This window comes from Accipiter gentilis, chromosome 7, assembly GCF_929443795.1.
Source record: "Accipiter gentilis chromosome 7, bAccGen1.1, whole genome shotgun sequence".
Lineage (NCBI taxonomy): Eukaryota > Metazoa > Chordata > Aves > Accipitriformes > Accipitridae > Astur > Astur gentilis.
Genome location: NC_064886.1, coordinates 7,287,677 through 7,299,705, shown reverse-complemented (window position 1 = coordinate 7,299,705; position 12,029 = coordinate 7,287,677). Strand labels below are relative to the sequence as shown.

Genomic DNA, 12,029 nt, shown 5'->3' with positions numbered 1-12,029 from the left:
GGACGGGACGGGGCGGGGAAAATCCCCTTCTTCTAACAGCTTTCTCTCAGGAACAACAGTGTGGTCCCTGCACCATGGCCAGCATAGACACATGGCTCCTCATCCTGGCTTTGAGACTACCCAACGTGTGCTCCCATCCCAGTCACTGTGACAGGCATGTGCTACCATCTCTGCTAGTGTGCCAACATCAACATCACATTTAAGGAGCCCAAGTAGCCTCCAGATCCTGGTGTCTGCCTTGCTCAAAGCTCTATACCACTCACCATCTTCATTAGGACCCAACAGGGACGCTATCTGCTGAGCAACTATGCACAGGACAGAGAGCGCTGAAGGGGATGTAGAGGGCTGGGAGGGCTACTGAAGGAGGAAGGTGGCTTTTAGGATTGTGAAAAGCTAAAATCCATTAATTAGATGAGAGACTTGGACTGACGGAGCTCCTGGAGATATCACAGCCCCCTCCGCGCGCTCCTGACCCTCGTGAGCCAGCTCCCATCAAGCTGACACAGGACAGCCAGTTGCTGCACCGTGCTTCCCTTACCAGCCCCAGCTGTCGGGAAAGGGCCCCGGCAGGCCATGCCAGAGGCACTCCGGCACGAAAAGCCCCTCTCCCCACCACCTCCTCCACATGCTGCCTTTGTTCCCGCTGATGACCCACTCCCACGTGCCTGGGAATGTGCCCCATGCACCGCAGTGGAGGCCACCAAGAGATGTGGCCGACATTTGGGGCCCTGTTACAAACCAAAGCACCCCAGGCTAAGCAAAACATGTCTGTACTCTCCTCGGCACACACTCGCTGTTTCACCGGACATCACAGCAACACGCTGCGTCCTCACATCCTCCACTACCCAGCTGAGGCAGCCAAGGCTCCCTGGAAGGCAGTAATCTCCCTAGGAGTTCAAGCCACAGAACAAAGCACTGGTGGGTTCAAGTCCTGTTCCCATCAGGGGTAGAAAAATCTGGGATCTGTTGCACAGAGGAGAAGTCATCCCCAGTACCAAGGTGTCCGCAGGGCTGTCTACACCTCCAAGGCAGGGTGCACAGCATGGCCTCCATCGCTCCTGTCCTTCCCCATTCCCTCCTCGCCTCTCTGGTGGATGTGCTGTTTAAACCAATCCTGATCTCGTGTCACTGCACCGTTCAGCCTGGGGATAAATGGGGTCTTGCTGGGTATATTCAAAAGGGCAAAAATTTAAACACCACGGGACCACAGAACATTTGAAGAATAGCCCCTACTCCAGGTCCGGAGCAAACACCAGAAACGATGGAGCTTGTGCTGGGATCCTGGTGCCCCTGCCTCCACTTCTTTGGGGGGGACACCCTCTCAGTGTTGCAGCCTCCAGTGCAAACCATCCAGCTCCCTCCCAGGCAGCCCTTCCTCCAGCCGTTTCCCTCTGGCCAGGCACGGCCGCCACATCTGCGTCTGCACGAACCAGCACAGCCCAGTCCCAGAGGAGAGGCAGACCCTTCGCTTCCTTTCATTGCCAAAAAGCTGCATAAATTCATCACGCAAACAATCCCCTGGGCATCTCCCGTGTACATCTGCTGCCTCAGGCCTGGGGCTGAACACAGGAGTATCAGCAAAACTACTCGCCCGCCAGCATTTGCTGCAGCAGAAGGAAAACCAGCTAGCAAAGCACAGCATTAACATGATAACGCAAACCAGACTGCGTTTGGGCACACACACAGTGCTAACTCCTGCCCTGAGCAACCCCCCCCCCCCCCAAGCATACACACACCATCCAGGCAGGGAATCACTGCATCAAAGAACCGCACAAAAATATGTCGCACGTCTCCCAGCTGTCCAACGCGCCTCTCGGACCCGCTCCCACCGGGGCTGCTCCCCTCTTTTCTGTCCCCGCCATCTCTCCCTTACCAGCGTCTTTCCGCTCCTCTGCTCCTCAGAGGTCTCGTCTCCTGCTGCACACGTCTTCTCGGGCACCATCCTCCCCCCCTCCTGTCCCTGCTGCTCCCTGGTTTGCACAGGGCTATAAATACATCCCCGTACCTTCAGCTTGGCTGGGTGGCTTCGCTGTGCCTGCGTCCGGGGAGAAAGCAGCCGCTCCACTAACCGCTCCTGAATAATGATCGAATCCATAACCGCGGCCGGCAGGATGGACAGCCACCGCGGGCCAAGAAAAAAAAAACCCAACCCATGTGTTCCCTCCCAGCCTTCGCTAAATCCATGCGGCAGCCCCCCCGCCTACGCATGCACACACACGCAGGGCTGGCTCAGCTCGCCTCGGCGCTGTGGCCCGGTGAGGCGAGGCGAGGAGGAGAGGAGAGGAGAAGCCAGGAGAGGCGAGCGGGCTCCCACGGCAGCTGCCCGGGATTTCCTGCCTCCGCCTGTGCTGCAGGAGGAGCCTGCCAGCAAGGACAGGACAAAAGCCACCATGGCCACAGGCCAGAGGCGATGTCTCTCGCTCTGCCAGTGTCCCGCGGAGAGGTTGTGCACGTACCGGATGCCGTCTCAGCCATGAGTCTGACTCCTTTTGTCAGATGGGCTTACTCAGCCGGAGGATTTCTTAGATATCCTGACTGACGCAGCCGAGACAAAGGTTCGCTGCAAGGAAACCTGCTCTCGGCAAAAGTGTGCTGCTTCTGGCTGTGCGTGTGAAGGTCTAAAGGGTCCAGAAAGCTCCCAAAAAGCAGAGTCCAAATCTAGCCCCCAGATCCTAGTCCTGGTTGACGTGGATCTGCCTCCACATGGTGCAGGTCCATCTGTTGTCTAGTCCAGGCTCTATTGCAGCCTCATCTCTGAATTCAGTTGGAATAGCAGCTGACGTATTCTGGACCTTATAGCAACCATTTAAGCTTTGAAGGCTTTTCAAAATAAAGAAGTACGTGTATTTGTTAAGCGTAAGAACCCAGCCCAGCAACAGCCCAGCATGCACAGAAAAGTCATTCAAACCTCAAGTTTGGGTTCTGAACATATGCATAAGACCTGCTTTCCAGCTTTTCTATGCAGCCATAGAAACTGAACAGGAATTTATCTGAAACAGACAAAAGCTGACGATTTCATACAATTACATGACTCCAGAAACTGGGGGATTAATATAACAGCACATATAATAAAGTCACATGAGATGGTAACACTGGTGGTGCTGGAGGAACCTGTCACTTGCCACACGGGTTCCTGAGCAGCTTTCTGCTTTCAAATGGGGAGGGATGCAGGCTGCTGCCACACTCCTGCCTTGCTCCCAGCCAGAGCTCCTGCTGCTTCTCTGGGAACTGCGGGTTTCCATCAGCGGCTCCACAGAACACCTGACCAGCAGGGTCTGTGCTGGTCACCCTTGGGCCACAACCCAGGGCCTCCACCGAGCACCCCAAGCGTGGCTGACACCAGGTTCTGCCATAAGGTACTAAGTTACCGCAAGGTCTCCAGTGGCCTGAAGTCTGGGGGCAGCTGTGAGAGTGGAAAGGTCTTAGAAACACACCACATGCTGGGAAAAAAAGGAAAGAAGAAAGAAAAAGAACAGTGGTTTACCTATGCTGCCATCCTGCAAGCTGAGGAAGGCAACCCCAGAAGCTGCAGGCATGAGGTCCTAAAGGCTAAGAAAAATAAATGGAGAAGAACCAGGAAACACTCCCAGAGCAGGAAAACTCCCGCCATACAGCAGCTGTCATATCGCACGCAGGAAGCCCTTTTCCAAGCCACCCTGCTCTGCCAGCAGCACCTTTAAATTACGCCCACGGGGTTTTGTTCCCAAGTGTTTCTGCATGTAACAGAAGGCCTGGACTAAGATCTAGGTGTGGCAAGAATTGCCACCTCTCAGAACATGTCCCCGTTCAGTGGCTCTGTCCCTGCTTTGCAGCTTTTCTCCATTCCTCAGGAAGCCAATAACCCTACAACAGCTTCCCAGCCCAGTGGTAGGTCAGGCCACGTTCATGATGCTCGTTTTTTTCCTCCTACGTTCACAATACCTAATCCTTGCTTTCCTGACTAGAGGACTCCACCACTGGGGTCTGCACCTTGTGCATGACTAAGAAGCAATGAAGGTACCATGCTGTCTGCACTGGGCAGCAAGAGCAATGGCTTGTAGCACACCAAAAATGCATCCAAACTTACTTGAGATAACACAGAGGTTTCACCAGTCCTTCCATACCATAAACCACAGTAGCTGCAAGCAAACCCTCTCCAAGCCCCATGAATTCTCATGGCTTGGTAAACCCTTGTCTGAGGACACAGGCCACATGGCCACCAACCACAAGCATCTTCCAAGGGCACATGGAGACATGTTGTGTCCCCACAAGCCCACTGCACCAAATCAGAGCATTCTTCTGAGCTGGGATCACGGATGAAGTCAACAATTATTTGGTTGCAACGAAACCACAGTGTTGTTCATGGCCCCAGGAGCCATGCTGACAGTGCAGAGAAGAACAAGGAGCTACTGTCTCCTGAGCACCTTGAGCTCTCACACATCACACTCACTCTCAGGACTGGCAGCCAGGGAGGAACTCCAGCCAGGAGGCCACGCCTGGGAACGCAGAGAGCACATTAGGAAAAGAAACCCAGAAGGGTAGGTCTTGGCTATAGAGAGCATCTTAAGACCGCATGGCCAATGTTATGGCTTTCAAAATGCTGAAGGAGGGTCAATTGGTCCCACACTCTGCCTCCTCTGCCTCTCCTAGAGACACTCATCTTGGCTCCTCTCCTACCAAGAGTCACCAAACCAGAAATGACGGGCCACGGAGAAGACCGAAGAAGGGTTTGTGTCCCTCAGATGTGCCACATGACACACCCAGAGCCGTTGGCTCACGTTGGTCCATGTGAAAACTTCCCAAAGACAGCCAAGCTAAACCTTATTTTGCCCCTGTCCTTTCTGATTGCCCCTCTCCCTTTCCATGCAGCCCCTGGAAATGCCCAGTGTAAACCCTGGCCTGCTCCTCCAACAAGAAATCTGATGTACAACATGAAAAATAGCACACAGGACATCTCACACGTGGTGTGCAGCAGAACTCAGCAGGGAAATGCACATCTTTGCCCTTTCAAGATCTAGAGCAAAGCCAAAATGTTTTCTTCCACTGGCTTGCGGGCCACATGCACCTCTAACCTCCTCTCCGGGCAGGTGCTAGCAGCAGCAGCTCAGGGGTGAAGCTGAACCCAGGTTTCTGACTGCCAGAGCAGAGCTCTGCCCGGCCCAAACCTGCCGAGCACTCAGCAAGGGAAATGCAGGCTTGGGGTACACCAAGCCCATTCAACCTCACGGACCAGCCCTTCTTTGTCAAAGTATGACAGCAAAAGAGAAAGACAAGAAATAATCAATGAGCGCCGTCTGGCACAGCCTAGCCCCTCTGCGTTGCTGCCATGTTGAACACTTGCTCGCTAACAACAGGGCCAGGACAGAGCCAAACCACACACCTACCCTTCTGCAACATCCCTCTCCTTTGGCTCGTTGAAGCCAGCTCAGGGCAAGCGCAGCCTCAAGAGCTGCTCTGGGCAGGGGACGCAGTACACGTGGGTAGAGCTGCAGTGATAGAGCAATGTCCTACTTTTCCCTTTGTTAGAGGGGATTTCTAGCCTGTGGTGCTGAAGATAGGCTCTGAGAAGAGGAGAGAAAACGCATTATTTAATGTTTTTAGATGTAAACTAAGGCAAAATTCACCACCGGGCAGCTGGCCAGCACATAGAAATGTTCTCCGAGAGCAGCACATCAGCGAATGCCCGTGCTGCAGTCCACACCGCTGACCCAGGGAACAAAGAGCCACACTTCACCAACAGCGCTAATTAAACACAGACACAGTGCTGTGCCATTACACAGTCATTGGAGCTAGAAGCGATAAACCCCATTAAGAAAAACACCCAGTGCTTGGGACCTGGCAGCAGTGATGGACAGAGATCTGCCACACGAACATCAGTGCAGTTGGTAGAGGTGGCTGCGAATGCAAAAAGCAAGGAGCAGAAACGACGCAAGGATGAGCGAGAAGAGACCAGCACAGATCAGAGATGGGGATGGGGGCAAGGAGAGGAAATTCTGTCCTCGGCTAAATGTACACCGTCCTGGCCAGTCTCCAGCCACAACAACCAGAGCCCCACACACCTTCCTCCCAGCAGCCCCCAGCTCCCATCAAAGAGGGGCTTTCTCCTTGACAGCCTCCATGCTCAGCCTTTTGCGTGGGCTTAGCCAAGAAGCTCAACTATGAGCAGCGAAGATAACATGAAGGGGAGCTAGATCCAGAGGTCCAGGTGTGAAGAGCTCTCCCCCCACATCAACCAGAGCACCTAGGGGAAGGAGACTGAGAGACGGCAGCACAGTGCAAGAAGACAGGGCTTCAGCCAGCTCGCAGGAGAGGTCCCCCACCCGCAGGGGAGCTGGTTTCTGGCAGAGATGCTACAGCCTAAGGACTTCAGTGCTCAGGCTCCATCCTTGGTGAACAACCAGGACCGTGTCATGGAAGGAAAATCTTCAGCCTGGTCCAGACAGGCACTCTTGAGCAGCACAGAGCCAGGCAATAGAGTCCCATGAGGGATGCACCCAGCCAGCCTGGCCTGTGCATAGGACTGGTGAAGCTCTGCATATCCATGGCTCTGCAGGGTCAGCACAGTCACCTCATAACAGCATTTATGTTTTTTCCTCTGAAGCAGATAAAGCTATTTTCAGAATTCCCCTCAGAAGGGAAATTTGGTGTCTGGCTTTTTTCTACCAGGATGGGAAGGGCAGTTCCAGAGGAGCCATTTGCTCAAGTTGAATGGGAGCAGCAGCAGGCAGTAAACCCATTCCCAGCTTGGACCAGGGCAATGGAGGCTGAGGAGCTGCAGGTGTCTTCCCTGGGGTGCACAGCTGGGAACTTCCATGGCTCAGTTTCCACCTTCTCCTCCCGCTGCCTCCTCGCCCACTATGTGGAAAGTCAGTGCTGACTTCAGACAGATGAATCTCATGGGTATCACAAGGTTTGGACTCTGCTGCTCCATCACCTGCAGAGCTGCACGCTCACCCTGAGGTTCCTGACCCAAGAGAAAATGCCTTGCTGCTCTAAACTCTGGTGATTAATTTAACCTTGAACTTGCAAGCAAGGCTCGATGTAAATGGTTACTGGGAGCATCAGAGCCCTTACACTTTAGCCAGGCTTCCTCCTTTGATACTCAGGGAAAAGCAAGATACCAGACCAGAACCGCAGAAATCCCAAAGCACAGGATTAACCTCCTGTACATACAGTGCCACAAGCACAATCAACACAGCAACAAGATCGCCTGTCTTTTCTTTTACCTACACCACAGGTCAAGCTTTAATTTCCGCTCAAGGATCACCGCTGCTTTGTCACATAATCCCTGCGGAAATTTATCAAATTCCATTTTAAAGGTATTTGTGCTCCCTGCTTCTACTCGAAGCACCTCACGCTTCCCAAGAGGCACCGTGTGACTCAAGCGATGCCTCCACTTCCAGCTCAGCCGAAGAACCGACGACCACAAATTGCCTCCCGCTCGTTTAAACTCGTGACTCCCTCTGGAGCAAATTCACAGCTCTTGTCACACCCAGCTCCTCTGCTCATCATTTAGGGATAATCTGCAAAATGTAACAAACCGGGCAGATGCGGAGCTGGCTGGAACTCTTCCACAAAACGCTGGGTTGCTCTCCTCTCCAGAGGAGACCTGCCAGCCAGACCTTCCCCGCTGCCATACCGACATGTTCCACGCGAGGGAGAAGCCGGCCCGCAGCAGAACGGCTCCCGCAGGGAAGAGGGAGCTCCCACGGTGGCTTCCCGGGACCAGGGCCAGACAGAAATCAATTTGCAGATCAAACCCGCAACCCTCGTTGCTTCCACCTCACCCAAGGTCGCAGGCACCGGCGGCTCCAATTGCGAACGCGTTCAAAACCTTAGCGAAGGACAGAGGTTTCCAAATTTAGGCTGTTCAGACAGGAGGAGAAACCAGGTGGCACAAGAGGGGCTGCAGCAGTCTCTCAGCACTACCACTGCTCATCTTTCCCTCTGCTTCATCCTCCAGCTCTGCAGCACAAATCAGGCTTAAATAGATTCCCTGCCCGTCATCTCAAAGCTACAGCTAGGGAAACCAGAGAGAGGCAAAGCAGAGCCCTGCCAGCCCCGAGAAGCTGGGAACAGGAATGCTTCGGAGACAAACAGGTACACATTGCTCCATGGCATGGAAGCTGGCTGGGCTGGGAGCCGTTTGGTGGGAGAGGGTGGAAAATAATGGTGATTTATCCTCCGAAATGGAAGGGCACTGCTGCTCCAGCTCTCAGGTTCTCCATCCAAATGACAAAAACATCAGCCGTTTTGGAAGCTCTTGATGCATATTAACATATGTGAACAGAAAAAGGCTGGGGACAGGATCTTACAGAAGGTCCAACTTTAAAGTTATAGGTAGTGGTCCCAATCCTGCGATCCTTACTCACCGAGTAGTCCCTTTGAAATAGAGACGACTGCTCACGTGAGTAAGGGATGCAGGATCAGGCCTGTCTACCAAAGAGGCTGAATCCTGAACCGGAGAGGGCGTCACGGCCTCTGAGCATTGTGAGACACTCACACCTAGTCCAGCAGGGCCTAGTCCAAGGGCATCACCAGGGAAGACAGTCCAGGCTGGGGCACCACACCTGCAAACAGCACACCGAGCACGGACCGTGGAGAGCAAGGCAGCGGACAAATAAGGCTGGAAAAGGGATGCTCCACCCAAGCAGGAATGCTCCTGGTTCATCCCCAGTACGCCTGTCTCACAGATACTCCCAACTCTGGAAGGAGGTCTTTCTTAACCCTGCTGTCCTCCCAGCAGGCTCCTGAAAACAATATTGGGAGAACGAAAGCCAGCTGTCTTGGGACAGCTCCCAACCTCTGTCTGGGTCTCCCAGCTACAATTAACATAACTTTAGGAGTAGCTGATGCCCACAGGAGAGGAGAATAAACCCACTCTTAGCTCACCAGGTTATTTTTAATTCCATTAGTTAAGGGGAAAAAGGCAGATGTCTAAAGCAACCTTCAGTCCTGGGAGGCACCCAAACAGAGAAAAGCCAGCCTCAGCCTGTGTGAGGAATAACCCCCCCAAAACCTCTGCAGACTGCACCCTTCAAGGCCAGACAGACTGCTGCTTTCCATGACCAGGAGGTAGAGGCACCTCCTCCTTCCTTGGGGGTCTCCTGCAGGTCTCCATCCAGCGCTCAGACCCCCAGGCTCCAGTCTCCCACCCTCTCTCCCTGTTGTCAGCTGCCCCCGCGCAGTCACGCTGCAGTAACATGAAGCACGGTCCTTGTGCACGCTCCTTGAGATGGCAGAGGCACGCAGGGACCTCCACAATTCCTTCCCTCATCCCCGGGCTTGCACCACCAGCCCACTTCACTGAGACGAGCCTGCTGAGAGGGTGCCAGGCATTTACCCTCCTCCCTTTGCACCTGCACAACTCTGCCCACAGTCCTCCTCCACCGAGAAACGACACAGCTGTACCCAGCTGCAAAGTGCTTCCCCTGGGAGCCAAGCATGGGGCAGCGTCCCCAGCGAACACAGCTATGTGGCTTCTAGTCTTACCCGGCTCCCCGTGATATGCACTAAACCATCTGCCATCCCAGAGGGGACCCCCGGGAGCCCGTTTCCCAGCCCCACCATATGACCAGTCTACGCAAACCTCGCTGCCCACATCAGGGTTAAGCCCTGCATCGCGACTAGTATCTGTCTTTGCAGATGGGTAATTAGATTCCCTTTCCATTTCCTTTTTCCTCCTGATGGTTTCTCTGGCTGGCAGTTCCCCCGCAGCCCTGCACAATCCAGCAGCATTAGTCAGAGGGAAATTCTGTTCCCTTCCTCCCCTGGATGCTTCTCTTGGTTCAATATAAACAGCAGAGTGAACTGCGCAACAATTTGAGTACTTCCTTGCAGAAGCATTTGTCCTTTTCAGTCTGGCAAACACGGCTTTCCCTCCCACACCTGCACCCTGCCCCTTCTCCCCGCCTGGTTAAAATGAGTGTGATGTTGTTGGCAAATGGAAGCAATTAGCTAATCAGCAGCAATAAGCAATCAGCTGCACTGGGGTTGCAGCAGACCTCAATTTATGAGCAGTGGTGCTAAAAGCTCCTTTCAGGTAGGGCCTAAAAAAGCACACCTGATTATCAGCAGTGGTGTGAGATGTTCTCAGAAAAAGATCATAACACTCTCCTGCAGGAAACCTGAGCAAAGAGATGGAGCCACGATGAAATTGGGGTAAATCAACACAGAGCTGTCTCTCAGAGCTCCCAGAGAAGGGAAGGAGTGTGTGCCCAGATGAAGTATCAACAGAGATCCTCACTGAACATACAAGATGTCTGTCCTCCCCTGCCACTAAGCAGTGGCTTTCTAGGAAGCAGTACTGGTACCTGAAGCCCTGATGCTTGCAAAAGCATCCCCAGGACCTGCAGAGACACACAGACACATCATCTCCACCTGACAGAGGACAGCAGAGGAGTTATCCTGCTGGGATTTAGGGCTCCTCCACAGATCCCCCCCTCCAGGAAATGTACAAACTGAGGTTTTCAGAGTTGATCTGTCAATTCTGACCTCTTGTACCCTGTAGCATACTGTGATCTCCGCAGGCAATGTCCTGAGCCCATGCAGAGCACTGCCAGTCTCACAGCCCTCCGATACAAACCATTGAGACTTCCAGCAGCTCCGCATCGCTGCCTGGGCTGGGTAGTTTCTACTCTCCACCTGGCTGCAAAACCCAAACTGCCGCCTGCCCCATGGTGAGGGCTTTGAAAAGACTTTCGGAAGATTTCAGGAGCTTGCTGCTGACTCTCTCCCCCAGATCCATGCCAGCCTGTTACTGGCTGCCCACCAAGCGCTGGATAGAGTCTCACTCAGCTGTGCCACTGGCCGGCTCGCAGACCACAAGGCCTGACACACTGCAGCCATTGAGCAGTCGGTGCCTCTTCCACCATTTGTGGCCTGGCCGGGCTTCCCAGGGCCTGGCACACCTCGCACACCAGCGACCGCAGCGGATCAGCGCTGCTGCTGCACGGCGGTAGCATGGCCTGGTGGTGTTCCCGAAGGGCGTCACAGTCCCAGCTGACCCGAAGAGGTCCCCACCACAGCTGTGTTGTGGGCCACCAACACAGCTGTGGGACTGGCCAGGCAGACACGAAGTCTGGCAGTTTGCTGCATGAAAGAAGAAGAAAAGGTAAGGGCTGCAAGGCAGCAAATGGTTGTGCTCCTCCCAGACTTCAAAGACTGTACAATTTTTTTACAGCTTACGGCTTGTGGAGCTCAGGCCACTGGAGAGAGGCTGGGGACCAGGATTGTTCCCCAGTTCCCTGTGGCTGTGCAGCCATCCAGAGTTCACACTGGCTCCTTGCACCCTGCCAGAGCAGACACCGAGGCTGTGGCTGGGGAGGATGCCGTCAGAATAATCAAAATGGGAATCAGAGATGCTCTCCAACACCTTTCTCTCCCCTTCTCCCCCATCTACTTGCTCCAGTGAACACCAAGCCTCGTTACACCTCTGCTGCACAAGTCATCACTTCTCTGTGCCCTGCAGTGTGACTGGAGATTCACATTCTGTTAAATGCTGTGATGATGGGAGAAAATTTCAAGTCACTGAATATCTAAATCAAATTGTGCTGTCAAAGCTAATTAAACAAAGTTTCTTCCAAGCTTAAGAGTAATAGTCAGTAACTGCTGAGTGTTGCTTTTCCTTATCAGAGATGCTGACCAGTAGGGGAAAAAATTAGAATAGTTAGTCTGAATTTGAAGTGAAACAGAGCAAAAGACCTTCTTGGATGGAGAAGTATCTGGCTCAGAGTCCTAGCAGAGATTGGGCTGGATAACAGAGAGCTACCCATGCCCTTCCATAACGCAGGTGTGATATGCAAGGTCTGGAAGTCACAGTGAGGATGACCATACGGATCATTTACCAAGACTGAAGGACACTGACAGGTCCTGATGGCTCTGTGGTACCCAGATGAACACCCCGTCTGAGGCTGCTACAGGGAACACTGCAACTTGCCAGGCTACAAGGCCAGCTCAGCAATCACAGTGCTCTTGCAACAGAAAGGCCGTAACAGGCACCCCAGCACAGCATGTCCCGTCAGCACAGCAGCCTCGGTGTGCTTCAGTCC

The 12,029-nt window shown here is 53.6% G+C and overlaps 1 protein-coding gene across 4 annotated transcripts in view; it reads right to left on the bottom strand.

Annotated features, from left to right (window-relative positions):
• Positions 1-12,029, bottom strand: part of SEPTIN5 (septin 5) — a 48,573-nt gene that overhangs the window by 15,274 nt on the left and 21,270 nt on the right. Inside the window, exon 1 of one of the 4 annotated variants that reach the window (XM_049806942.1) lies at positions 2,006-2,308. The exons of 2 other annotated variants lie outside the window; for them this stretch is intronic. In XM_049806942.1, the coding sequence (XP_049662899.1) occupies positions 2,006-2,095 (90 nt within the window). In that variant the 5' untranslated portion in view covers positions 2,096-2,308. One more of the 4 variants, XM_049806944.1, reaches the window with a different exon arrangement.